The sequence below is a fragment of the Osmia lignaria genome, chromosome 7 (assembly GCF_051020975.1).
Source record: "Osmia lignaria lignaria isolate PbOS001 chromosome 7, iyOsmLign1, whole genome shotgun sequence".
In the NCBI taxonomy this organism is placed as follows: domain Eukaryota; kingdom Metazoa; phylum Arthropoda; class Insecta; order Hymenoptera; family Megachilidae; genus Osmia; species Osmia lignaria.
This window is the reverse complement of record NC_135038.1, coordinates 3,927,134-3,954,884: the sequence shown is the minus strand read 5'-3', so window position 1 is coordinate 3,954,884 and position 27,751 is coordinate 3,927,134. Positions and strand designations below refer to the sequence as shown.

The following is a 27,751-nucleotide window of genomic DNA, read 5'->3' as shown; positions in this document are numbered from 1 at the left end:
AAATCTTCTAGTATGCGCGATACTTGGTCAAAAACGGCACGAATCTACCTCGGACATAGGCAACGGTCACAGCCGGGTGTGATCTTCAAAATAACACTTTAATCGGTATCCCTATTAATTAGCCCCGATGATTCGAGTGTCAAAGAAATATTGCTACTTCGTATCCCTCTATCTCGTCAGTCTTTTTCCCTTTCTCCCACTCGTCCTCTCTGTCTCCGTAAATAGATATACATATATATAAATGTTACTTTTCATCGCAATCTGAAAGATATCTGTACTCTGCTTGCTCAAATAGCTACACGTGTACGCGCGTAAGGTGACGTTTAAAATTTCACGGGACGATGATTCGTCCAATAGATACGAGCGGCAGAATTTACAAATGTACGCTTGCGCGTAACACTATAGACTGCGTGTTGTAAATTCGCGTCCCCTTCCAGTAGAATAATTGCTACTTACTTGCGTCGCAGTTGGGACCGCGTTATCTGGCATTCGTTGTCAGTCGAGTTGCGAGAATCTGCTAGTGTCTACACAGCGGTCCAGCCACCGGTCAGCGTCGTTCCTCCTTCCCCTTGGATCTCTCTTGAAATCATCGCATCCCATCTTCTCGACTCTCTTTGACGTTGCAGTCGACGCTAACATGCTGAAGAACAAAGGTACAGTGGTAATTGATCGTTATCGCCACTAGTTACTCGTTGAGTTTGCGTTTTACCATCAAAGTTTCAGAATGCTCGAGTTGCGTGGGTCCCGGGTACAGGTCGCCGAAAGCCGCAATGCTCGAAGGTCCCCGCGAAAAGCTGATGTACGTTGTCTGCATTCACACGGATCCAAATAAACCGGATGTTCTCTCCACCGTCGACGTAGATCCTGAAAGCAACAATTACTGTCAGGTACAGTTCTGCCGGCTCGAAACGATTTAGATACGATTCTCTGTCGGCTGTTTCTGTTATCATTCGCAGATTGTCCATAAACTACGGATGCCCCACGTCGGCGATGAACTTCATCACTCCGGTTGGAACATTTGCAGCAGCTGTTACGATAAACCGCGTAAACGAGACACCTTGGTGCTGCCTGGTTTCGTGTCCGATCGCGTTTACTTTATCGACACGAGCAACGAACGGGCTCCATCTATCAAGAAGGTTTGCCATTAGTCTGAAAATTAACGGGAATGATTTAGGAATGATCGATTCGTTGTTCGAAAGGTATTGGAACCGAGCGAAGTGCATCGACACGGTGTGTCGACTTTGCACACTACCCATTGCGCGCCAACCGGAGAAATTATGATTTCCACGATGGGCAAACCGAACGGCGATGGCCAAGGAGACTTTCTTTGCATCGACTCCGAAACGTTCGAGGTGAAAGGCACCTGGACTCGCGGGGATAAGAAAGCAGGCTTTGGTTACGATTTTTGGTACCAACCGTATCACGATGTCCTAGTCGCGTCCGAATGGAGCGCGCCTAAGATCTTCAAAAACGGCTACACCGAGGCCGACAGCTCCGATCCTGGTTGGTTTCTTTCATCCTTTTCTCCATTCTGACCTTCGTACGTAACGCCCCCTTTCTCGCAGCAATCTACGGCAGAAGTTTAAACTTTTATTCCTGGAGCGAACGAAAATTGAAACAGGTGATTAATCTTGGCAAGGATGGAATAGCACCTCTCGAAATTCGATTCCTGCACGATCCAAAGGCCACCGTTGGTTTCGTCGGTTGTGCAGTCACTTCGAATATTTACAAATTTGATAAAACACCGGATTCAAAGTGGTGTGCCAAATCGGTTATTCGAATCCCTCCTAAACAAGTGGAAGGTTGGGTCGGTTCGTGGATGACAGGTATGCCGATAAAGATGTTCTCGTTCCCATTGTATTACCATTACGGATCGAACGCTGTAACTCATAAATGTTGCATTAGGAATGATAACGGATATCCTGATCAGCCTTGACGATAAATACTTATACCTTTCCAACTGGCTTCACGGAGATGTCAGACAATACGATATTACCGACACGGACAATCCAAAGTTAACTGGTCAAATATTTCTCGGTGGATCGATCGTCAACGACTCGAATGTCCGCGTAATTCAAGACGAAGAGTTGACTGCTCAGCCGGATCCTGTTTATATCAAAGGTCGTCGACTTTATGGATCTCCGCAAATGCTTCAGTTAAGCCTCGACGGGACACGCTTATACGTGACCACGTCGATTTTCAAACCATGGGATCAACAATTTTATCCCGAACACGTCAAGTAATTTTATTAATCGAATCATTACAGTTTCACTTGACGAATAATCGTTACTTAATACGCGTCGCTATTTAGGAACGGTTCGACCATGGTCAAGTTGAACGTTGACGTTCAAAACGGTGGAATGAAGCTTGACAAACAGTTTCTGGTCGATTTTGGCGCGGACAAAAACGACATTCTACTTGCGCACGAAATGCGGTAAATTTCCTTTTAAATACCTTTACGCGTTCCGTCCGACTGTAACAATTTCAATTTTTTCTTTCAGCTATCCAGGAGGCGATTGTACGTCGGACATATGGTTACCGGAAACCGCTTGAGTCCGTCAGACGAATATTTGTCGATAAAATTTTCAACGCACATTTCTTCTATTTTCTATATTGCAATAAACCTTGTTTCTTCTATTATTTCCCTGTCACTTTTTCTTCGTTTCACTCACATTTTGCACGCTTTCTCGTTTCCTTCTTCGTTCCACAGTATCGAAGCGTTTTGTATCGCAGCACTATCGTTACGTCGAGTTGATTCGATTCGATTATCGAACAGCGATACGTTCAAGTTGTTCCGTTGTTTTCTCGGCTTTAGGTTATGTTCGACTAAGAATAAACTCGTCCTCTTGGCAAGCTTACGTGTTTCATTCTCGAGGTAATTAAATATTGTTCTTCTATTAATTAGAGAGATGCCAAAAGTACGAAGAAGCAAAAAACCTCCACCAGATGGTTGGGAACTTATCGAGCCAACTTTAGAGGAATTGGAACAGAAGATGCGAGAAGGTAATAATATATCGCGTAGAGGTTAGACGAATGGAAAGCGTTTGAAAGAATATCTGTTTCTTTTCAACAGTGTATCTTCCACGTAATTTCTTGTTCCGTGTTTGAATTATAGCTGAAACGGAACCTCACGAAGGCAAGCGGAAACAGGAATCTTTATGGCCGATATTTAAAATTCATCATCAAAAATCTCGATACATATACGATTTGTATTACAGGCGGAAAGCCATTAGTCGTGGTTAGTATGCTTTATTAATATTCAAACTTCGTTCGTGCTTTGTACCAGCTCATTTTCTTTTCAGAATTGTACGACTATTGCTTGAACGAAAACATAGCGGATAAAAACTTGATCGCCAAATGGAAGAAAGTCGGATACGAAAACTTGTGTTGTTTACGTTGCATACAAACGAGAGACACAAATTTTGGTACAAACTGCATTTGTCGGGTACCGAAAGGGAAACTTGAAGAGGGTAGAATAGTGGAATGCATTCACTGTGGTTGCAGAGGCTGTTCGGGATAACGTTTGCCATTCGCGAAGAGCCCTTTATTTTTATTCTTCTCGTTAACGTTTGTTACGTAATTCTGTAGAAACATTACCGAGGATCGACAAAAGCATCCGCTCGAGGATTTCTATGGCTCTGTCAGCCACTAATCGCACATTTTGCACCTTAACATTCATTGTGCGACTATTTGAAACACCGCGTGCGCACAGGTGAATGAAACAACATCTTGATCTTTCATGATCATTTATGCGCAACAGGAGAGGTATTTTCTACTTAATCGTGTGATTAAACTAAGTTGGTCGTTTGAGCTGAAATGTGACACGATAAAAACTAAATAAAGCAAGAATAACAAAGGTAAACGTGTAATGCTTCTCTTTCTTTCAATGCGTTCATCATTCAATAACTTTTTTTGTGAATTTCAAGGAAAGTAGTTTGATTCGTCTTATGGGCGATCGTTTGCGTACACTGATTATTCAATAAAATGAATCTTTTGCCATTTCGCCAGACTGTAACGGTTTGCGCAGGCTCGCTTGCCTTCATAACATTGCTACGAGGCCGTTTTATTTTAGCGAGTGAAAATGAGGCGATGGGGTGACCTTCTGCAATCGCAAAATCCCTTTTAGAAGTTTGCGTAGACATCCCTATGATTTGCCAAGAATATTTGATAGCGCACTGGTGGATCGATTCGTCGTCGAAGCTGTTCGCTTTGATTATACTTTCCAAAAGCGTGCGCGACGTTTGCGAACCTTTACCGACCACTTGCCACGAATACTTTATCTTGCAGGGGTGTTCCTTTCTAGGTGAATACGTATCCTCGCAACGCCATCGAGATTGATCTTCCACGAGCAAGGTGAAGGTTGAACGATCCGCTGTATTTCTCCGCAAATTTTGAGGACTGTGCTTGGACAATTGTAACGCTGCTGCCTGATGCTTCATCGTCTCTAGGATGCTGTTGGACGTCGACGAGTCGACCAAACATCGCGACGATTCTTTTACGTGCTTGGACAATTGTAACGCTGCTGCCTGATGCTTCATCGCCTCCAGGAAACCGTTGGACGTCGACGAGTCGACTAAACATCGCGACGATTCTTTTATCCGATCGATAACGTTACTGGATAACGTTTGCTTTACTTGATCGATCAGAGCGATCTTCATTAACGCGGAATCGCAATAAGAGATCAAAGAATATCTGGAGAAAATATTGCTGGACGCTGTCGTGTTTGTAGTCGATGTGTTCGACAGAGCCAATAGATCCAAAGATTTTTTTGAAGTTTCTACGTTCCTCTGATTCTGGCTTTCTTTTCGCTCCATCAATTTGGAAGATTTCTTGATACTTCTGTTCGGTGATACAGCCGTACGTGTTACTGTTACAGGTTGAATCGAAATTGGACAGGGAAACGGTAATTCCGTTCTCTGTTGCTGCCTTTGACTCTCCTTTGGTTTGGAACGTTCATTTGTAAGGAATTTCTTTTCTCTGCTATTCCATCCACTCTTGCTCTGGAAACATACGGACATGTTACATTTCAAATTTTTCCTTTCTTTCGTAGCAGAAAGTTAATCAGCTGAGAGGACACCTGTTCGACCCGGAGCAGCGTACTCGCATACGTCTTCCCTGGTATATTAGACGGTGATTTTAACAAAGGTCCGATTACGTTATCGTTAGATTGGCTCGGCTTGACGAGTTTCACGTGCCGTTTCGAACGATTCGTTTCACTATGGCATTTCGTGAAGATCGTCTTTGTTACCGGCAGCAGCACATTCTCTGTAACTACATGAATATTCGAAATCATCGGCGAAGTCTTTGATTTGGAGGTAACGCTAAAAGGTCCACGATTCCGTTTAACCGTGCCTTTTAATTTCATTTTGCTCTTCAACCGAATCCTCGATACGGAGAATTCACCACTTGTCAATTTGACTGTTCTTCAGGAAGAAGGAGAAAGGAAAGAGGAAGTGGAGGGTTAGAAGGGAGGGGGATAAGGATGCGTAAACGGTGGTAAGGGTTACGCGATTTCCTTAACAGAAATTAGTCGATTCTACAAGATATCGACTATATTCTAACTGAACATGCTAACAGAACAAAATGAACTGAACATTCGTCGAATAATGTTCAACCTTTCTTCACCTCGTCACCAAGGATATTCTTTATTTGTAAAAAATATAATAATATAATGATGACACGTTACTGGCAGTAGCAATAATGTCTGCAACGATGGTATCGAGGAGAGTAAACGACGAGAAACAGTAATAACGATAACGATAACGATACAACGATTACGTTTCACGTGATCGTGGTAATAATAATAATGATGGCGATATCGACGACGACGACGGCGACGACGATGACAAATGATGACGATGAGGATGACCGATAAAGGTAATAGGTGGAACACAGAAAAATGGGTCACATCGATTGAATGGTTCAAAGTAAAAACAGTGACGGTAGAAAAGAGTAAAAAATACGAGAGCGTCCAGTGCGCACAATACATAGTTTGAACGAATAAAGATTGAGCAGCGATCGAGTATCTTGGCGGATGAAGAGTTACGATTGTCGGGAACGATTCGGTGTCTGTTGCCTCTTCTTCCATCGTTCGAGTCGACCGCGTCTGAACGATGCTCAACGAAAAACGGTAATCTCCCGGTCGACTCGATCGATGGTTTTTTTTGTCGCAACTTAGAAACGGCTACGAATCGATAGAACGAACAAATATTCGCGATAAATGTCGCATCGTCCCTCGGTTTCTCTGTCTCTGACTTTTAATGGTGTTTGGTGTTTATGCGTACGTTATCGCGCGTCTATTAGATTCGTTACTCTATCTCGTACAATCTAAATATATTTCGTTAAATTCAGTTGGATAGAACGCGAACTATATACAAAAGAAGATGATTCGTTTCGTCACGGTTCGTTCAACGCGGAGGATTACTCGTTCGGTGTTTGCACCGGTTATACTCTAAAATAATGAATACTTCTTCTTAAACGCTACGTATACGTATATACAAATTTGTTGTCAGCATATCTTCAAGAAATAACATACGCGCGCGTATCTTGCGTGACGCGCACGTGCGAACATTCGCAGGCACTCTCTTATTAACGATATGTAACGCGACTACATTGCGTACAAGTTGACGAATCACCATTTACATCGATCAAACGTGCGTAGATAAATCGAATCACACGGACCCGTGTTCCTACTATTATACTTTACCCCTTTACCACCGCGTTTACCGGCGAACGATTGTATTTTACTTGTTGTATCTAGTTTCGAAATTCTCACCCTACCACCTACGATCTGCGGATTGCATCACTACGCACACGCGACGACGAGAGTTCGTCGATCGACGATGCGCGTAAACCTATCTTACCTAGCTATACCTATTTAATCAGTCGTTCAACTAATTTTCCCGCTATTCTTCGTTTCCCGCCGACGAACGAGAAGAACGAAACGGTCGTAGCGCGATTACCATTACACGTACGAAACCCGCTACATCCGTCGATCACACTTGCGAAAGTAAAGAGAGCGAACTGGTGTCCGTATTTGAATCTGAATTTGTATACGTGTCAGTAAGGTACGTGGATGTCTCTCGGGGTAGCGCGTCGTCGACAAATCTTGCAAACGGTGATCAAACAAATTAGAGCGACAAGTATGGCCAGACCGGCGCCTAATCCGGCACCCGCCCAACCAGCGGAACCAACTACGCTCGCCAAATTTCCGACACCGTTTCCAGATCCAGCCACGTTACCGCGGTTACCGAGAGCATCGTCTCCGCACAATTCCGGAGACTCGTCGTTCGGTTCCTCAGCGATGGTCAGCGAGCCGCTACCGTTGTACGAGTTCCGGAACACGGACCTAGATTCCGGCAACGGGCAATTGACCACGCCGTTGCAAAGCAGCCGGGCTGGAATGCAACCGGCATCACCCGGACACTGAAACCCGCAATACTCGTCGAGCTTCTGCGTGTTCAAAGCTCCCGAGGCGTCCCGCGGTAAGTGATACAACTCTGTCCAAGCGATCTTGAATGCGGTCCTCGCAGGAGCCATCGAGCCGGTGAACTGAATTATCACCGTCGGCCAACCGTCGTACTCTTCCTGTTGCTGATCCGTCGAGGAGGGCGACGGCGACACCGGTTGCTGCTGATTGGTCTGCGCGAGAGTCGATTCTCTGTTCGTCCCAGAGTTACGATCACCGGCGTTGAATCCCGGGGGTGCGATCTGTGCCGCTGATATTCTAGGCATCTCTCTAACGTAACTAACGTTCTCGCCGCATATACCGATGAACGGTTCGCTATTACCGGGCAAAAAGATCTCCAGTTTCCCGTCCTCGCAGGATCGCGAGGCGAATTTGATCTTGTCAAAGTGCAGCCAGACGTCTCTGTCTCGGTGTACCCGCAGTTCCCAGATGCATTTGATCGATCGAGGCGGAGTCACGTATCCGAGAGCCTCGTAATGAGGGAATTCGATCTCGCCGTCGGTGGTGGCGGGCAGAATCGCCGGTCCGCACAACGGGCTATGGGCAAATTCGTATCTCGCCTCGAACAACGGCGTCGATTGTTTAAAATAACTGACCGCAGCGTGGGCACCATCCACCAGAAGTTTCAATTCGAGCCGTTCCCCTCGCGACACGATTCGAAGCACCGATTGTTGCCCTTCGGGGTTCGCTTCGCCTGCTGTCGGCGTTGATCGACAAATACAGTGACCTCTACCGATACTCATATTCCTTTGCTGCTGTTGCTGTTGCTGCTGCTGCTGCTGCTGCGATTGCTGACGTTGTTCCTGCGGTTGCTGTTGATCCATCGTATCCGCGACGATCGGTTCTTTAATGATCAATCGATCCACTCGACTGTCCCAACAATGACCGCACTGCGCGTACGGATGTTCCTTAAAGGAGACAGATTCGATAGTGAGAATGACTCGAGCGTACAATCGTTTATCCGTGATGAAAGTATAGGTACAAGAAAGATCGGCCGGTGGATCGCCTGGTCGCTTGTAAACAAGAGTGTTTAGCGGCGATCGGAGGCGGCCCGATCGCCCTTTCCACGAAGCAAATGTCTCGTCGCATTCCGTTCCAGGCACGGGCACGCCGAACCTCGTCGCATTGAAGAAATCGTAGTGGGCCCAGTAATAAAGCGAGCTACCGGAATAACTTCCAGTTTTACTCTCAAACTTAACGAACAAAGCGTTCGAGCTCGATACGAAATCGTGCTTCTCCATTGGTTTGCTGAAGGTGTCGCAGAATGTTTTGATGATCTTCGCGTCGTCCGGCCAATCGGCATCGTACAGTGTCAGACTTTCGCCGCAATCGCCGTCGTACGGTTGTATCGGTGACTCGATACGATTCACCCGGAAACTGGGAAAGTAGAGCCTGGCGATTTCCCCTGGTCGACCCTTCAGAAGATAGGTGCAGCTGGTGTGCGGTGGATACCAATGAGCGACCGAAAGGAATATACCCTCGGTACCGTTCCGCAGGGGTTCGCTGTTCAGCAACCAGTCGCAACTGCCGTTTCGAACGCCCGCGGTCTTCACGTGACCGGGCCAATTTCCTACGTTGAAGTGAAAGCCGGTGTTCAAGAGTGGCCCGGCCGGCGACGAGACAAACTCCACGTAGAGATCCTCGCTGGTGCCGATTATGCTGTACGGGAATTTACCCATGCCGCAGAAGGTGCCGATCGCCGGACTGTTCTCGTCCTTCCCGTCGTACACGCGTATGTAATCGTACGGGCAGTGCTCCGAACCGGAGCTTATCGGTCTCATCGGGCAGGTCATTATGTTCTCGCATCTCTGCCCATCGATGTTGAACTCTTCGTTCTCGATGTACAGTTTTATAAATGGTAACCGCGTGTTCAAGCGGTACTTGCAGTGCAACGCGCGCGGGTAAATGCCCGGATAAGCCGGGCTCTGTACGTAACACGTTTGCAGCCGGCAATCTTTGAACACTCGCTCGCAATAGCTTCCGGGCACGATCTCGCCCCTCCGATTCGGATAAAGCTCCGGATGTTGGCCATACCTCAAATACACTTCGTACTGTTGTTCCGCTCGTGAATCGAAGCTAAAGTACGTTTGATCGGTAAAGTTGTCCGCGTGAAATATCACTCGAACGAAACTCGTTTCCGAGATGAACGTCTGCGGTTGTTCCGATTCCCCGCAATACACTCCCGGATCCTTCCGGTTGCTCACCTCCGTTTTCGTGTTCCCATCTACGATCTGAAAATTGTACACCGCGTTAAAAATTTCTATCCTTTACCTTGGTTACGCAGAAACCGAGATGAAAATTTACCTGCAGGTAACCGCCGGTGCACGTGGTCGCATTTTCCAGCACGCCGACCTTAAACTTTTTAAAACGTACTCGTAGAATCCAATCTCGCGGTGTTCCGCGAAACGCTCGAAAACGGTACCAACAGGACAGAGGTTTCCCCCAATTCGCCGCGGTCACAGCCGGGCTCGATACATCCTCGTATATCTCTACCGTTTTATTGCAGTGATCTCGATCAGCTGAAACGAATTGCGGCTAAATGGAAATCGAAGGAACGGTGAGCTGAAGCAAGCGTTACCTCTACGGATGGCGGCAGGACTGGGGCTGGTGAAGATGAAGAAGAAGAGAAGAAAGAATCCCCAGCCCCAAGTGGTCGACAGCACCGGTATAACCATTCCAAGGTAGGTGGTCCACTTCGGTCTCCGCGAAGCCTCAATCCGATCTATCAATTTCTCTCCTTAGCATCGCTCGTTCTTTTTCACCGTCCACCTGTAACTATAAACATAATTATAGGAGTCAGCCTCGCGTTGGTTACGTCAAAGACGAATTCTCAACAGAAATTCATTTGCTCGTTATATGAATTGACCATGCCCGGAAGTTGCTCGTTCCGTCGGTTCACCCGTTCACTCCAAAACGGGGCTATAATTGATTCAATCCGTGTTAACTCTCCTCTTGTTGACAATTCAGGAGCGAGCAAATCGCATATACATATATTCTCTACCTCCCACTGTTCTACGCCTGATAATCTCCTCTCTCTCTCTCTCCTCCACGTATTTTATTTACCCCTTTATCGTATCGATACCGCGATTTTCAAGCTCTTTGGTGTAAAGAAAAAAAAAATGAGAAAGCACGAATCGATCCTTACGCGAATCGAAGAGAAACGGTAGAACTTTGAATTCGAAGCTAACACGAGAGGAGAACAGAAAGAGAAGTAATGAACGATTACCGCGGTACGAACACGTGCTTTTACGATATCGTACACTACACCCTGTATTTGTTAAACAAACTCAACGAAACCCAAATAAATAAATAAATTCTGTTACACGGAGGCGCGGAACGTTACTTGCACCTCCAACTACCACCACCGTAACGAGGTCGATGTTATATTTGTCACGATAGGCCGATGAAACGTTACGGATAGTAAACAAAAAACGCATTTGCAAGATACTAATTGTTTTAACACAGCACGTCACGATGCAATGATGAAAGGAAAGGGTTACAAAGGTATGCGCGAGCTTTGAAATCGCACGCAAATTCGACGAGAGACCAAAGAACTCGTTGCGACAGAAACGAATGACATTTCCTTTTCACTTTATCCCTTTTTCTATTCAAGGTATACCTCGCATTATCGTATCGGCACACCGAATACGCGCTAAATACTGCGCTCGCGCAGACAGGGTTCCTTCGCCAAATCATGGAAACCGAAGATATCCATAGCATCTATCTAACAACGTAGAAAGTATACTGGCAAACAACTCTTTCTCTCCGTACTCAGAAACATACTCGTTATCGCAATCACCGAAAAACCCCGTCTTCCTTATCGGAATTTTCACATTTCCTCCGCTTCTCTAGCCACTCGTTTTCGTTAACACCGCGTCGAATCTTTCTGCCGAATTATTGCTATGCCAACCTGCGCGTACACATACACACACACACACGACACAGGTACACAAACGTGCGAGATCAACTATGTAGATCGCGATCTCGTACACAAATGTAAAACAGGAGCAACTTTTTTTCCCACTAATGATTCGATGCTGTGCTAACGATAGGAAGATCGAAAGCATAGAAGAAAAATGGTAAGCAAAATAAAAAGAAAATAGAAAGAATGGAAGTGTATATGGTAATCGTGATAGAAGAAAGCTCAGGCAATGAGAATGGAAAAAAGGTATATGGTATCGGTACTGTACCGGTTACAAGGTAGCTGAGCTTCCATCGATGGCTGGCTGGAAAGCTTGGAACACGGTTAAATCCAAGTTGTCCAGTTGACTAGCTGGCTAACTGGATGGTTGGATAGCTGGATAGCTGGATGGGCTGGCTGGTTGGCTGGCTAGCTTAACGTTCGACGAGAGATTCGGGTCGAACGTCGCGCAAGCTCGCTACACCCTCTTTCTTCTTCGCTTTCCCTCTTGCCTTCTCTCGCCTCCCCCTTTGCTTCCCTCTCTTTTTCACTTCTGCTTTCTCTAACGATCCTTTTTTTTTTGCTTCTTTCTTTTCTCCTTTTGCTCCGGTGTCCACTTCAAAAGTAGTTTCACATTCGACAGCGATCTACCATTCGATACTTAACGATCGGGTACCTTTCGAGCGGATCGTTTCAATTAGCTGCTCATCGTTTCCCTTCTTCGATCGTGCCGGAATCCTTCCTACGCTGGCGTCCGTGTCAACCAAATCAAACGATCGATCGAAATAAATAAATCGATAAAAGCCCCGAGAATGTACGCCGTTTCGGAGCTTAACAAACAACGACGACGCCTTCTTTCTCTTTTCACCCTGTTTACCCTCTTTTCTCGCTGCTCGAAATCGATGGACCAAATTACCAGCGATTTGCGTTCGACGAACAACCTCGTGATGCGCTGAAAGCTTATAAAAATAGAAATAAAATGGTCAAACGTACGAACGAATGGTAACGCGGGAGCAATAAAGCAAGTCTAAAAGTAGAAATAAGAGGTTTCGTTAATCAGGATGCGGTCAATCCGTCAACCCTTCCGAATCGAACGGGAACTTCGTTCCCTCCCCCGAGGTTTATCGTCCGACTGCAGTTAGTTTCGACCAGCCAACGCTTTCGAAAACTCGATCGTGAGAGAAGAAGAACAGAGAGAAAACAGGAAAAAAAATAGGAAAGAGCAAAACGGTCCCAGCTGTTCCTCTCGTGAAACAATCATGTTCAATTCGTACGTTACTTGTTCGACGAATCGATTCTCTTACAATCCACTTATCGAGGAAAAAACGTCTCTTTTCTACTTTTACCCGGATTACAATTGCATCTCTGTACAAATAACAGGCCGACGAGTACCGTTCCACTATCGTTTAACGAGAGAAACCGAGATCAAGTTGATCGGTATCGTTTGCAACGCGGTAAAAACCTAGGAGAGACACTACGAACGAGAACGAAACAGCTCGAAACGACAAGTACTTATTCGTTTAAGAGTTTATTTACAAGTGGCAACAAAAATACTATCACCTCTTCCTGTTTGTGATTATAGTACGTTAATATCTTCGTTAGATAAACAGGCACGTCAAAATGAAATTTCGATCGACGTATTCAGCGTAAAATTATTGCTTGTTCTTTAAATAGAAACTTTGTAGAATCGTACGCACAACTACAATCTACGATTCGTGTCTACGGCTTCCCGGAGCATCCCGACGAACATGAACAGCGGCATCATCGATACCGATCGATCGGCGAAAAAAACGACAATGATCGGGAACACGACGTCTTTCCCGATTTTGCCAAACCTTTTACAGCGATAGTTGCGCGTTCAACGAAACACGTGTACAGAATAATTGCAAAGACTGCACGAGGCTCCTTTCATCTTGAACGACAGGAGATACTAGCTTCTTCCTTCTCTGCGTACACGCGAACCACATCGGCTGATCTAATAATGCAACGTCTCCTTTTTTTTTTCTTTTCTATCGACAATGAGATTCTCAGCTTCTTCGATACACGTCGTGGCAAAGTACTTAGTTTCTCATCCGACGTATCCTCTCTATACAAACGTCTTGAAACAATTAATCCCTTCTTGCTACGAACGCGCGAAAGCTCGCGTCGTCTCCCTGTACCGACACTGCAAATAAAAAAAGACCAAGGAAATGTACTCGATTAACCGTATATCAGGTATACGTGTTATAATACAGATTCGTCCACGATGTAACCGGAGAGAGAGGAAAAAAGAAAGAAAAAAAAAAAGAAAAAAGAAAAAAATAAAAGATAACGAATACGAGAAACTGAATGTCGATACAAGTCAGAACACGGTACATGGGAATAATACATTGTCTTCTCACTTTCCTCGCATGAAAATGTTCCCACTTGTTGCGTAAAACAATGAATTGGGTCGAGTATTTATCCATACGCGGACTAAACTAATCATTATGTAATAAAATGAATGATAGTACAGCATTGGGTGTAACGTGTACATGTAGTACGTATTTGTACGCGCGCGTACAAACATGAGGGTTTTATGTAGGTGGATATCAAGACGTGATATGGATTATGGGCATGGATTCGACATATCGGATATTAAAGCGTGTATCCGTTTACCGGGCGTACACACGAACAGGTATGAGGGGGTACACGCGCGTGCAGATATATTTGTCAATGAACGAATTAGCGCAATGTAACAAATGTCCTACGTAACGATGCCATAGGACAACGATTCAATGATCGTCCATATCGTGAACGCGTTGACGTTTCGTCTGTGGTTGTTGGTGTTCGGATGGCTCGGGACTTTCGACGATTGCAAGCGGTGCCGGTGAACCTGGAGAACTATCCGATTCCTCGTGCGGACGCTTTGAAACTCCGACGCCTGCGTCGGGACCAATAAAACTTCCGCTACACCCGACACCAGAAAATAACCATTAATTTTCATCGAGATCGAACCAACGATAACGTAATACGTACGAAAAATCCATAACTCCTACCTGTAGTTATACGTCGTTTGTACAATAACAGGAGCCGGACTGTACTGACCGGCCGGGGAAAGAGAATGTTCTTCTGCAGCATTTCCGGATACGACATACTTATCTATTAATTAAATTTACATTTAAACAGGTAGGTAGAGAGGACGACAAGGCGACAATGAAAATGAAAGTGTCGAAAAGAGAACAAATACTCTTAAAAAAAGAAATAAAGAAAAAGAATATTACCTTCTCTAGCTGAATCACTCGTAACACCGTTCGTGACAACGGTAATCTGTTGCATCAGACGACCCTTATGAGACGACTGGCTCGAGGGCGCGTACGGATGACCGGGTGATCCTGGTGCGGATTGACTAGTCAATTGACCAGCCGGAGAGGGTACAGAACTGTCCGGATAAGATTCTGGGCCTGGCGATGTTTCTCTACTAAGACATTCTGGTGTCATCAACCCGCTGATTCCTACGTGAGACGGTGAAGCGGGTGCACTCCTACATCAGTTTAAACATTTCAATTTCTTTTTCTCGCTTAAATCTTCTTACGTGTTATACATTAATTAGAATGTATAAAAAAAACGTATGTACCGTGACGAGAGACCGAAAGGAGCTCGAAAACATGGCACGCCACGTTGCCTTCTTCTCCTAAATGCCTGTTCTATCAGTTTCGCTTCGGACTGAGGATCGATTCGCCAAAATGAACCCTTCCCTGGTTCCTCTTGACTTCTCGGTACTTTAATGAAATAACGATTCAACGAAAGATTATGCCTTATGGAATTTTGCCACCCTTTATCCGCCGTTCTATAATACGGGTAATTCTTCGTAATGTACGAATAAATCCCGGACAACGTGAGCTGTTTATCCGCCGCGGACGCTATGGCCTGAACGATCAGCTGCGCGTACGAATACGGCGGTTTTGAATCGTCCTTTGGCGGACTACAATTTGCTGCAGTACCATTCGGTCCTGCACTACTTCCACCTCTGTATCTAGAGTCCACGCTTAGCTCAGGGCTTATCTGTCTGCTAGAACTCTGTCCACCCTCGTGTCTTTCCAAATTTGAATTTTGAGGATCATTGGCAACAGCAGCTGCGTACACTGCCACCATTTGAAGGTCCGCAGATATGTTTCTTCTTCCCTGTCCTGCTCGTGGACTAGCAGGACACGAATTAGCAGCACTGATAGTTCCAGTGGGAGAAGGAAACGGACTGCTATATCCTGTATCCGGAATATTGATACGTAAAGGTGGCAACGGTGCTCTGTGTTTTGGTGGAGAAGGTACGCGTACATTGTTCTGTTCCTGTTCGTCCACTAATGACTGAAATACGAGTCTGATATTTGTACTTGGAAATCTGAATGTGCATCTGTAACAAAAGGAACAATACTGTAGTATTATTCTACTCTAATTTTAAAGAAACTACAAATAAATTCAAACCATAGTCTCTAAAGAAATTGCTGCCAGTGACCGTACCATTGTGCTTGATTGGAATAAATTCTTTCAAAGTCTCTACTCTTGAAAACAAACTTTACCATTACTGTGTAAACTTTTGCAATTGAAGTTAAAAAAAAAAAAAAAGAAAAAAAAAGAAAAACAAATCGTCATCGCCGAGAAAGCGATGACAAACTGTATCCTGTATTGTTTCGATTCAACTGAAACAATACTATCAGACAGAAGAGAGATCGTGTGATGAAGTTGCAAAGAGCTTGGCCACTGGCATGCCGAGAAACGTGCAAGAAAGGTTAAGTTGACTAGATAAAGAGTTCGAAATATATCTTACGTCTTTGGTAATTGAAAGGCAGGCGCGCCCTTTCGTTGAAAGACTCCGTCAACGAATACACCATTTTTACCGTTGCAAATCATGAAGAAAAAGGGGTGATCATAAAATATTTCAAGGTGCCGTCGCGAGATAAAGCTGGAGTGGCCCATGTTGACGTCGACCTCACCCCTGCTGCTGTTACGTCCGATAGTGATACGTCGCTGTCTAACCATGTATTCGAACTCGCGACCCTCCAGTCGTGCAATCGGTGCACCCTTTGCCTCCGGGTTCCACTGCATCTTCGTCGGACTGGCCGGTGCCGACTTCAGTGCCAGAAGGGCCCACGCGTCGCTCTCCTGAGTACGGGAGTACGTAGACATAGCACCGAGTGAGCAAACCCTCCTTCGGGATAGAATGAGAGAGAGGAAAAGGACAAGTAGACAGATAGATATAGATAGACAGATAAACTGAACAGATAACTAGATACATAGACGCGGATAGAGTACGAGTTAGTTACCGCCGGAGAAAGAAGTAATGTCGGAGAAAGATACACTGTTCGTACGGATAGAACAGGAACAAGAATGACGAGTCAAAATTGTAGTATCTGACCCAGGCCATGGATTGATATCGTTTAATAACATCGATGATAGCGTTAAGAGGGAAGACATGAAAATACATTAATTATTTTTCACTACGACGCTAATGAAATCGTTTGCAAAATTTATCGAGCAACCGATCGAGTAATCGATCGATTAATTGACTGATTGACCAACTAACTGACCGACCGACCGACCGTCCGTCCGTTCGTTCATCCGACCGATCGATCAATCGATCATCCGTCCGACCGACCGACCGACCGACTGACCGACTGACCAACGAATTTACTACGATAAATTAATTGCATACAACAGCATTGCGATTATAAAATGAACGTAATAACGAAAAAAAAAAGAAAAAAGAAAACATCGATAGGTTAGTTACCAGGTTCACCAGTTTCTTTGCTGCAAATTTAAACGCAAGTACATAGGTGAAGAAACATGTGTACCTATCTTATTATTTATTTCATCGTTATGTCATCTATTTACCGACGTTGTTATTGTTATGTTTTGACGTTGATATTCCAAATATTGATTATTTACAATGGAAAGATAAATAGTTGTATACAAGAAAATAATTGGCGTGCATTTACGCTGATACCTACTTTCTTTTTTCACTTGCTTATATGTTGTATGTATTGTACCACGTCTCTGCTTTCTTACTGTTTCTTGCACTGTTCAACTTATCTGAAGAAACGTACCTTGCTTTTTGTTGATTTATAATTCGAATGATACGAATGTATCACGTGACGTATACGCGCGCAATAACTTTCAATTTGAACAGAAAATAACACTACACGACACGATATTTTCAGCGGCTGTTTTGAGGTTAATGACGTGAAATTTAACACACCGAAAATATCTCTACAAGACTTACGGAATCATCGAAAATGTAAAATCTCAATAAAATACAACACAAAGTACGATGCAATATGATAGTTCGAAGTACTATTTAAATATTAATTAAACTGTACTTTCATTGATTTTAATACACATAACCTTACTTCATGTTGACATGTAGATAATTACGCAAGCGTAATGTATATTTATACACGCATATATATGCATATATCTACGTCAACAACTAAAGTTAAAGAAATTGTAACAATTCTTGTGAAAAACTACGAATAAACATCGTCATATTATACTGAAAAATACTATTTTTTAATCGCTAACAAATGCACGCATACAACAATGAACGTCAAAGAAGATGCGACCAGTGTTTATGGTCTCGTTACTGAATTAAGCAAACATATATTGCAAACCTATCGATCTGTTTGTGGAAATGTTCAATTTACTTACGAACACGATATTAAAGCGATTAAACATCTTCGAACGAAAGCATTTGAAATATTGTTAAATAAAAGTTGTAAGTATAGCGCTAGTATGTGTTAATACTTTACCACAACATATTTTATTTTCCAATCAATTGTTTCTTTCATCTTTCTTATTATTTTATTCGTTTGCATAGGTTACAAGGATAGCACAGACACAGATCCATTAATAGAAGTACAGAAACATGCCTTTGTATTGAAACTAGAATTGAAGCATGTACATGATGCTACCGCTTTAGAAAATCTTCTACAGGAGATAGAAGAATTTTCGTACTCTGAAATACAAGTTATTTCTGTTTTGCAATTATTAGTGCAATTAAAAAATTTCAAGACTAATCCTGAGCCAATAATAGTAAGGTTTAAATGTTAAACACTAAACAGAGAAGGATAAAATTTTATGTATTCTCATATGTTTTGTTGCAATTTCTAGAATATATTTTACTATGGCAAAACAAATCCAGCTGTACCAGAAATCACATATCCTACCAATAGCGTACCACCATTTCAAGTATATCCCATGGAATGTTTTGTATCATCAGATAAATTTGAAGCAACATTGGAAACGCAAAGATTCCAAATCACTCGCACTACACCGTCAAATACGATAAACGAACGACCTTTCTTATGTGGTGCAATGAAATGCAGAAACTTACTTGGAATAGAAAGCATAGAGTAAGCCACATAGCGAACACGCGGTAGTTCTTCCTTTTGTAAATAATTTTAATGTTACTTTTGTGTTTTTCAGTGTATGTACCGCATCGGGTTTTATGTCCAATCATGCATTTGATACGGAATCGTCGTATACTTTGTTATCTCCGGATCAACAGTTTACACTAAATTCAGAATTAAGTTCGTACATGTTGCAAGACGATATGGTAAGAAGTAATTTTATATTGAACTTATTTTCCTTTGCATCAAGAAGTTAATATAGAAGGCATTTTAAATTGTTCATCTTTTTAGATGAATGAAAACAAGAACGAGATTGTACAAATTAATCCATGGAAAAGAGGATTCTTAACGAATTATTTGTGTTTTCCTTTTATCCAAGAAATTACCATAGACAATGAAAGTTTTACGGATACGTGGAAACGTATTAAACACAGCGATGACGATGAATCGGACAACAGCTCGGATATGTGGAATTTTGTATGGAATCAATTTGAGCTTAACGGTACAGCTAGTTCGGATTACCATACATGGGAATGTTTGGGGAAGATTGAGGCTACTAAAGAACCAGTGTTTGCTACCGACACGTCGGCTGCAGCAATACACCTGACGAAAATCAAACAAACGAATAGTTTACCTTTACTTTCAGAAAAGATCATGAATTCTCTACTTTTTCCGGAAGAAGTTTCTGGCCAGGATTTCGTCAGCGATTTGAAGTTAATGTTACTCGGTGTAGAATCAAGTTCTTTTCAATATGACCACCTGACGGGATTTACCCTTAGGAAAAATATTAGCGTCTATGGCATGCATTCAGAATCGTTAGAAAAAATTTGCCAGGACGCAGTTAAATGGGGTAACTGCTTTACATTTCTATCCGATCTTGTCACATCGAAGTTCCAAAATAGCAAGTTGCAGCAAGAAGGATTGATATTTAAAGCCATGTGTACGAGCATCAAAGAATTACTGCTTTATTATCAAGCGGTACTCTTAAGGATCTTTACGTACCAAGATGAATCAGGAAGTGGATTACTGAATTTGTTGCAGAAAGTACGTTCTGTCACTACGTTGATCACTAAAGTTGCTAAGGTTTGCGAACCTTACAAGGAACGTCAGAACACTGTTCGAGAAGGAAATGGAATTCTTACTAGAATATATAACGAAGCGATTAAAATTACCGACGGCAAAGTTGCCTTGGTATTCTATTCTTTATTGAAGTCTTGCTGTGAAGTTTACTTTCGGTACGCATTATCTGAACATATAGTAAGATACGTATAAACTTATAAACGTTTTAATTTAATCGGTTTTAGATTTTTGCAGAAATGGATATTCGAAGGAATATGCGACGACATTTACGGAGAATTTATGATTAAAACACGACCACAGTATTTGCGTAACCGAGGTCATAGGTTTTGGACAAAAAGTTTCTCCGTTTTTAGCGATTCGGTACCAGGATTCTTAAACGATCTAGCGGAATCGATACTTCAGTGTGGAAAGACAGTAAGACTTTTAAGAACTTGCGATCCAAAGGTAAGCGTACTCGACAAAGCGTAACGTGCAAACGTTCTTTAGTAGAACAAATCGTATCATATCGATCTCGATATCGTGAAAATTTAGAATCCAGTCTGTCATGTTTGCATAACCGAACAACCAGAAGTAAACGTTTGCTTAAGCGTAAGCACGCTGCGCGAACAATTAACGAGATGCCGAGAATACGAAAGGAAAGGTAAATCTGCTCTTGGTCCTCTACTTTCTCTTTCTACGGCTATTTCCGATCAAAAGGCGATGGAGAAAAGTATGACTGAGATCATCGTTCCTACACCCACCGACCCAGCCTTGAGAATTCATGGTAAACGTATTCCGTGTATTAAAAGCACAATTTCAAAATATAACAAATCGGTAACAGATTGCCTTCTTTTTTCTTCTTGCAGGGGAACCAGGAATTATATTAAAAACATTTGATAAACCTGATTTCTCAGTAAATGTACAAGAATTACGACTGCAGAAACAGAAAGAATACGAGCTGTCGAAAAAATCACAGTTACAGATTGAACGCGACCAACAGGGAAATATAATTAAAAAAAATTCGCAGTACGATATTGAACGGTATAGTAAATAAATTATCAGTTATATTCGTTCGTATTTGGATCAGATCGAAACTGTTAATCGTAATTACAGGAATGCAGTGACTGCTGCTCAGAAAACAAATATTTTGAATCATTATGAGAATCTAACGAACGATCTCGATAAACGTTGCATACGTACTCGGTGGCGGGCCAGAAGAATGACGTTCTACGATAAAAGAATCATCGCGCTAGATTCGCAGGATCAGTTGGAAATAATTGACGACGGTCGTTCTGTATTAGAATCAGATCCCGTTATCGTGGCACCGATCTCCTATAAAGATGAGAATAAGAATTACGCGAGGACAACTTATCAAGAATTCACGTCGAACGTAACGATCAAACCGTACAGTGAAATTGATCGAGAAAACATGCCGCAAAGCCGATCCTCATTTACGAGCCACGTGCGTGAGACGATAAGCAACGATAACGAAGATGTAACAAATAAGATTCGTTGCACGGATCGACCGTCAGAAATTGAAAGACCTACTTTTTTAAATGTTCTGAAAATCGAAGATGCGATGACGCAACCGGAAATCGATAAGAACGAGTTCATGACGCCAAATAATAACCAGCTCGACATACAGCGGATCAAATTGACCCTCGAGTCGACGAACGAGGCAACGAGAAAAGCTGTCTGTTACGTTGCGGATACAAATTTCAATAGAGAAAATAATCCCGAAACACCGATGTCGTGTACCACCACGGATAATTTTGCTTCGTCGGTACAGAGTCCTGTTTCACAGTATTCCACTCTATCCTCTATGGAAGTGTCAAACATCCTTGCATCTAATTCCTTGAATACAATGACAAAATCCTCCGTAACCATGAAAAGTGATTCAACGTTTTCAGATATGTTTGGATTAGCTCGTATGCTGGAAACAACGGGTGCCACGTCCCCATCGACAACAGCTCCCTTGACCATTGCCGATGTTGAGATAATAGATCATACCTCTCTTCAAAGTTACTTGGAAAAGTCAATTCGTATTCCTCTTGACATACAGAGCCGCCTCGTTAACAATGCCATAATTAAATACTTTTTGAAGGAAAATAACTTGCTCTCCCATTTGCACAGTCTACGTAGCTACTTCTTCTTACTGAACGGAGAATTTGCGAAGAGTTTAACAGACTCCCTTTACTCCCGTTTGTACCAGATCTCCGTGCCTATCGAATTGTTTAATTCTGCCACGTTAACTAATCTTTTGGAACGGGCGCTCATTCATTCCTTTAGTAACGTTTACGTCAACTCGGAATTACTAAGTCTTTCAGCAACGGACACGCCAGCTCAGTTACACGTAAATTTCTTTTCCTACGATCCTGTCGTTTTAAATGCAATCATTCTATTCATGGCGTTATTACTTTACAGATATCCGACCCCACTGCATTGGATTGTCTTTCACTTAACTATAAAATCAGTTGGCCACTTAACATTATTCTTGACGAAACAGTGATGCAACAATACGGCAGAGTATTTAAATTTTTAATAACCAGCGGTCGTGTCTCGTGGGTGTTGCAAGAAGACTTTAATGTAATGAAAAGAGAACGGAAAGCGACGACATCGGAGCAATATCATAAAGTATGTGCCACGAATTAATATTGTTTTTTAATCATCCTTCTAATTGATCATTCTCGATTTCCTTGCAGTTGCAATTGTATAGGCATTCTATGACACAGTTTATGAATGCTTTGCATAATTATTTAACGTGCAGTATCTTGCACTCGAGTTGGGCAGAGTTCGAGATGGATTTGGAGAACTCGTTAACCGTAGATCAAATTTATTTGTCACACGTGAACTACATAAAACGGATACTCTCACGGTATGTAGCTATCCGCTATTTCTCTCGATTGCGTATAAAAAATAACGATTTTTTCTCTTCCTTTTTTTCCAGATGCATGCTCAATAGTCGCGGTGAGAAGGTACGCGTATGTTTAAATAATATATTCAAAGTTATTTTGAAATTCCATAATAGATTAAGATCCCAAAATTGGGTTGCCAAATCTTCAGGATACGTACATCCTAATTTTAAAAAACTTGAACAAATGTACCGAGCGTTTTGCGAGTTGCGGGCATATATGGCGCATGTTGTATTTAAACTAGCCACAAGTGGATACCAACCACATTTAATGCATTTTCTAAATGCTCTTAACATCAATCAGATGTATGATCTGACTGTTAAGAATTATCGAGGTTCCGCAGCTCTTTCGGAGCTTTAATAAATTTTCCTTAGTTTTCATTTGAAAATTTTACTGTTTTATTGGCCATACGGTTGAAATGTATTATAAACTCGCAGCCACGGATTTATCTTTACCAAGTACACTGACACAACGCGAACATAGACCGTCCTTCTGAGTTTCAGGATACCTTCTACATCGTTCACACAATGGTTTCTGAATATCCTGTACTTGGATTTGTGATTCTGTGAGCGTTTGATTTTCAATCAACGTCACCGAAGATAATTGTAGTATTTCACATAATTCCGACACTGACGATTGTTTCTCACCATGAAGAAGCTGCAAACGAATAAAACAACGATATCGTTCCCTTATCCTCCCCCTTGTTGCTCACGTATACTTACGGAAAGAAAGTAAAAATCTTCTTTTGTTGCTTCTATGATACCAAACAATTTCCATGTAGTTGTATTCACAGTTTTTAATAGATCGTTCCTTAGTCGAAGCGCTGCATCCACGTACTTTGTGATTTCCGGTTCATTCCAAGAATCTGATACTTTGTACGATGAACAGAATAGTGGTAGCACCGATTCTATGATTATATAGGTTTAGTTTAATAGAAATACGTTTCTATTTTGCACGTTGGCTAATTGTTTTCCTTGTTAAGAAAAATTACCATTATTTCCGGAATAATGCAACCATGCTTCTTCTGCTAAATGAGGAAGAATCGGTGCCATAGTTCTCAAAAGTACATTTAAAATAGCTTTCACAACTTGTACAGCTGCAACGCGTGTCGAAGACGTCGCTTCGTCACAATAAAGTCTATCTTTAATTAAAGAGCAGTAAAGAGCGGACACATCATTCGCTATAAAATGCATTATAGTTTTGCCAGCATGATGATATTCGTAATTGTCGTAATGTTGTTGCATCTGAGAATACATAATTATTATTATCTCTATAATGGTCATCATATTTGTTTGCGTAGAAAAGTTATACCAACATTACCTGTTCATTGTAACGATACAACGAATACAACATGTATTTGTCGATAACTCGATATTGTGGCTCGTAATTTACATTTCGACAATCAGAATTCAAAACACCTAGGAGAAAACGCAGTATCAAACGTATTCTATTAATACACTGTTTACATTCGTCGAGTAACTCTTTTGAAACTGGGACATGAACGTGTTGAGATCCGTGATTAGCCACCCACCATCTAAACGAAGATCATAGAAACAAAGAAATGAAAATGATATCGTTTTATAATGTTACGTTTTCATACCTTAAAATATCGACACCATACACTGGACTTCTTTTCAAATTCGACCCACCCAGTAAAAGTTCTTCAGGATTTATCACATTTCCAACTGACTTGGACATTTTTAAGCCATTTTCATCCACTGCGAATCCATGTACAAACAATGCACTGAACAAATAACCAGAATGCATATGTATTTCACGTGTTTCCATTTCCGAATCTTGTCTGAATCTCTAGTTACCTATAGGGTGGACGTTCTTGTAAGGCTACAGACGTTATTAAGGATGACTGGAACCAGCCATTGAACTGGTCGTGTCCTTCTAAATAAAGGTCTGCTTTTCCTTCCGGTAAAACGAATGACCAGGAAATACCACTATCAAACCAAATATCCATAATATCCTAAATAATTTTAAATTATTAAGTAAATTAACAATCTTTAAGTAAATATTTTGCTTAAATTTACCTCTCCTTTTTCTACATCATCTACGTCAATATTCAGCCCTTGGATTACATCTGACCCTATTAGTTCCTTCGCCGAGTATTCCCACCAACAATCAGGACCATATCGATCAACTGAATGGCATAATCGTTCGACCAATTCTCTGGAAAGAGTGTGAAAAATAAGTAGCACACAAAGCTGTACAGAGAACGATATACTCACTTATTCGTATACGGCTTGCCTGTCGTTTTGCTATAAAGTACAGGTATTGGTGTTCCCCAGAAACGTTGCCGTGAAATACACCAATACGGGCGATTCTTTACTCCAGCGAGTAAAGCATTTAGAACAGATGTACGATTACACCTTGGATATATTTTCACATCATTGATACTGTCCTTATAAAGTTAAGATAAGTGCTGCTCTATTACTTTATAGAGTAACATTTATTATAATAATTACCGTGAAAATATCATCGAAAGGGTGATCAAAACGTTTAATAAAATAGCTTACAATGACTTTCTCTCTGACACGATTTATGTCAACGAACCATTGACTGCTAGCTCGGATAAGAACTGGTTGTTTTGTTCGCCAATCGTAAGGATAACTGTGCGTTAATGTTTCAACATGCAATATATCTTGAGCCATAAGATTCAAGACTTTATCAACTCCTTCTGTTAATGCTTCCAATCCACAGAACTTCGGACCCGCTGTTTCAGTGAAACGACCATCTGCATCCACCATTGACGACTGTAAAAAATGTCAGTGTCATCAATTATCATTGAAAATACTGTTAGAAAGGGAGAAAAGAAAAATATGAAGGAATGATTTACGATGCGAATGTTGTTTTCAAGCGCGACCAAAAAATCATCTGGACCGTGTGCAGGTGCAGTATGAACAAGACCTGTCCCAACGTCCATCGTCACATAACCCGCAGCTAAAAATGGTAACTTCTCTTCTTTGAACGGATGAAAATACGTTCTACCTTCTAATTCTTTGCCTAGTACCAAATACTTAATACTCGTTACCAACATCATTTAAAATGAAACATTTTCATCTGACTGATACACTAAACTCACCCTCAAAACATGCTACTGTCCTCAAAGGACCTATCTTTGGTTCTAAATCATTCAATAACTTTTCTCCAACAATACTTAAATTTCCTGTACTATCTTCAACAAGACAATACATGGCATCAGTGCAGAATGCTACAGCTTGGTTAGCTACCAAAGACCATGGTGTAGTCGTCCATATTAATGCATATACAGTACGATCCTTGAACGAATTCAATTTTTCTGGTAAATCATCGACACGTAGGCGAACAATCACAGCTTTGCTTTGATGTTGCTTATTGTACTCTAATTCGGACTCTGCCAATGCTGTTCTATAACAGAAAATATTAATGATACACTAATCTATGAGCATAAAGTTAATCTTAGGTATATTACCTAGAAGAAGGAGACCAGTAGACTGGCATAAAGTTCCTAAACACGACACCTTTCTCGTACAAGTTTATGAACTGATGAAGCTGATTTTTTATGTAGGAGGATTGATTTGTAAAATAACAACCAGATTCATTCCAATCGGCTATTACGCCCCATGATTGAAACGCTCGCTTTTGCTCGGCAACAGCTTCTTTCGCATACTCGCGGGCTGAACAAATTCATACAAAGAAAATGAATTATAAGTGTCTCCAGACACATAAAACGGTAGTTGTACCTTTTTGTCTAATCTCCAAAGGATCATTTACATTATCTTTAATAACTTTTAATTCAACTGGTAAGCCATGGCAATCCCAGCCTGGTACATAATGAACTCTGTTTCCTTGTATAACTTTACTTCTTAGTGTTATGTCTTTAAGTATCTGTATAAAAGTTCCATAAATAAATTAAATATAGATTATATATAGTGACATGGGTTACAAGGAACAAACTCTTGTTTAAATCAAACCTTATTGATAGCATGTCCCATGTGTGGAACTCCATTTGCATAAGGAGGACCATCATGTAAAACAAAATCTGGTTCAGAAAGACTGTTTCTTTGCCATTCATATAATTCAGAGAAACCACGCTTCTTATGGTGTATACATGAAAAATACATACAGTAATAGATTATAACATACTTATAATGGGTAATATTTTAACATTATACACAGTTACTCACTGAAGTCAGATATTCATCTTTCTCTACTCTTTTCTTCCCATTTAACTGTACTGGAAACTGAGTACTTGGGAGTAAAACAGTATCTGAATATCTGTTTCGATTTTTAGGGCTAGCTTTTGATTTAACAGCATCATTTAACTCATTGCTTGCTTTTCTTTCTATTCGACTCGTGATAAATGTTCGTTTCGGCAGTAATAAAAATCTACACATGTTTATATTTTCATGGCAATGAAAACGCATTTTCCTTCTGATAGTTCAAGTCTTCAAGTCCTGGTCTTGTGATTACAGATAGAAGAAGACTGGATGTGCCTTTGTTTGCTGTGGGATCGTGATTTTGGGGTCCCAGATATCCCCAGGCGAGGTTAGGTCTTCATGTACAGAACACAGTCGGTATGACGACCATGCCTGTTTTACCAAACCCTCTCTTGCCGCACCTCGTTCAGTTTTTCTGCGTTCATTTAATTTGCTGTATTTATCTTTAAAGCTTATTGAATAAATTCATTAGGAGGAAGAACGTGACGATTTTATCTCTGCGTCCCTTACATCCTTGCATCCCTTACATCATCGTATCCCTTACATCCTCGCATCCCTTAGATCCTCGCATCCCTTACATCCACGCATTCCTTACATCCACGCATCCCTTATATCCTCGCATCCCTTACATCCTCGCAACCCTTACATCCTCGCAACCCTTACATCCTCGCATCCCTTACATTCTCGCATCCCTTAGATCCTCGCAACCCTTACATCCCCGCAGCCCTTACATCCTTGCATCCCTTACTCTCAGGCAATTTTGCCAAAATTTCGACCCTCTAGCGGCAAAAATGCCAACTAAATTTTCGATATCGAATCAGCGCCCTCTGGGGACAGAAAAA

At 41.9% G+C, this 27,751-nt stretch overlaps 7 protein-coding genes across 14 annotated transcripts; 3 read left to right on the top strand and 4 right to left on the bottom strand.

Moving 5' to 3' along the window:
- The first annotated feature begins 453 nt into the window (after positions 1-453).
- LOC117609404 (methanethiol oxidase) lies at positions 454-2,640 on the top strand. Of its 2 annotated transcripts, none has more exons than XM_034335693.2 (8): positions 454-653; positions 718-887; positions 957-1,136; positions 1,200-1,503; positions 1,566-1,826; positions 1,906-2,239; positions 2,312-2,434; positions 2,502-2,640. In XM_034335693.2, the coding sequence occupies exons 1-8, from the start codon at positions 638-640 to the stop codon at positions 2,551-2,553; spliced, it is 1,440 nt and encodes a 479-aa protein (XP_034191584.2). In that variant the 5' UTR covers positions 454-637; the 3' UTR covers positions 2,554-2,640. The 2 variants fall into 2 exon arrangements, with proteins under 2 accessions (XP_034191584.2, XP_034191583.2); XM_034335692.2 differs by having other exon boundaries at positions 468-653; positions 724-887.
- A 131-nt stretch (positions 2,641-2,771) lies between these two features.
- Positions 2,772-3,844, top strand: l(1)10Bb (BUD31-like protein). Its single transcript, XM_034335704.2, has 3 exons — positions 2,772-3,003; positions 3,116-3,238; positions 3,303-3,844. The coding sequence occupies exons 1-3, from the start codon at positions 2,910-2,912 to the stop codon at positions 3,518-3,520; spliced, it is 435 nt and encodes a 144-aa protein (XP_034191595.1). The 5' UTR covers positions 2,772-2,909; the 3' UTR covers positions 3,521-3,844.
- Positions 3,845-3,899: 55 nt separating this feature from the next.
- Positions 3,900-5,423, bottom strand: LOC117609407 (uncharacterized). Its single transcript, XM_034335701.2, has 2 exons — positions 5,078-5,423; positions 3,900-5,000 (listed from the first exon to the last, which is right to left on the bottom strand). The coding sequence occupies exons 1-2, from the start codon at positions 5,363-5,365 to the stop codon at positions 3,900-3,902; spliced, it is 1,389 nt and encodes a 462-aa protein (XP_034191592.2). The 5' UTR covers positions 5,366-5,423.
- A 188-nt stretch (positions 5,424-5,611) lies between these two features.
- Positions 5,612-14,238, bottom strand: LOC117609398 (uncharacterized). 4 transcript variants are annotated; one of them, XM_034335680.2, is made up of 4 exons: positions 14,099-14,238; positions 10,047-10,243; positions 9,773-9,987; positions 5,612-9,699 (listed from the first exon to the last, which is right to left on the bottom strand). In XM_034335680.2, the coding sequence occupies exons 2-4, from the start codon at positions 10,141-10,143 to the stop codon at positions 7,060-7,062; spliced, it is 2,952 nt and encodes a 983-aa protein (XP_034191571.2). In that variant the 5' UTR covers positions 10,144-10,243; positions 14,099-14,238; the 3' UTR covers positions 5,612-7,059. The 4 variants fall into 4 exon arrangements, with proteins under 4 accessions (XP_034191571.2, XP_034191572.2, XP_034191570.2 ...); XM_034335681.2 differs by lacking the exon at positions 14,099-14,238 and adding an exon at positions 11,252-11,652; XM_034335679.2 differs by lacking the exon at positions 14,099-14,238 and adding an exon at positions 11,659-13,215 and having other exon boundaries at positions 5,613-9,699; positions 10,047-10,237.
- Positions 13,358-16,809, bottom strand: FoxK (forkhead box K). 2 transcript variants are annotated; one of them, XM_034335689.2, is made up of 6 exons: positions 16,649-16,809; positions 16,153-16,533; positions 14,965-15,738; positions 14,612-14,871; positions 14,387-14,489; positions 13,358-14,297 (listed from the first exon to the last, which is right to left on the bottom strand). In XM_034335689.2, the coding sequence occupies exons 1-6, from the start codon at positions 16,807-16,809 to the stop codon at positions 14,123-14,125; spliced, it is 1,854 nt and encodes a 617-aa protein (XP_034191580.1). In that variant the 3' UTR covers positions 13,358-14,122. The 2 variants fall into 2 exon arrangements, with proteins under 2 accessions (XP_034191580.1, XP_034191581.1); XM_034335690.2 differs by lacking the exon at positions 16,649-16,809 and having other exon boundaries at positions 16,153-16,511.
- Positions 16,810-17,921: 1,112 nt separating this feature from the next.
- Positions 17,922-27,382, top strand: Grip163 (gamma-tubulin complex component 6). 2 transcript variants are annotated; one of them, XM_034335669.2, is made up of 13 exons: positions 17,922-18,096; positions 18,199-18,413; positions 18,492-18,733; positions 18,807-18,936; positions 19,022-19,965; positions 20,035-20,254; positions 20,342-20,573; positions 20,656-20,830; positions 20,903-22,142; positions 22,214-22,423; positions 22,492-22,664; positions 22,737-22,764; positions 27,165-27,382. In XM_034335669.2, exons 1-13 carry the CDS (start codon positions 17,922-17,924, stop codon positions 27,240-27,242), a joined length of 4,062 nt encoding a protein of 1,353 aa, XP_034191560.2. In that variant the 3' UTR covers positions 27,243-27,382. The 2 variants fall into 2 exon arrangements, with proteins under 2 accessions (XP_034191560.2, XP_034191559.2); XM_034335668.2 differs by lacking the exon at positions 27,165-27,382 and having other exon boundaries at positions 22,737-23,061.
- On the bottom strand, positions 23,125-27,154 carry IleRS-m (Isoleucyl-tRNA synthetase, mitochondrial). Of its 2 annotated transcripts, none has more exons than XM_034335682.2 (15): positions 26,877-27,154; positions 26,664-26,786; positions 26,433-26,577; positions 26,162-26,366; positions 25,793-26,097; positions 25,547-25,713; positions 25,227-25,463; positions 24,939-25,111; positions 24,741-24,879; positions 24,519-24,676; positions 24,302-24,445; positions 24,022-24,235; positions 23,693-23,945; positions 23,424-23,608; positions 23,125-23,358 (listed from the first exon to the last, which is right to left on the bottom strand). In XM_034335682.2, the coding sequence occupies exons 1-15, from the start codon at positions 27,114-27,116 to the stop codon at positions 23,125-23,127; spliced, it is 2,922 nt and encodes a 973-aa protein (XP_034191573.2). In that variant the 5' UTR covers positions 27,117-27,154. The 2 variants fall into 2 exon arrangements, with proteins under 2 accessions (XP_034191573.2, XP_076545122.1); XM_076689007.1 differs by having other exon boundaries at positions 26,664-26,783.
- Positions 27,383-27,751: the final 369 nt, after the last annotated feature.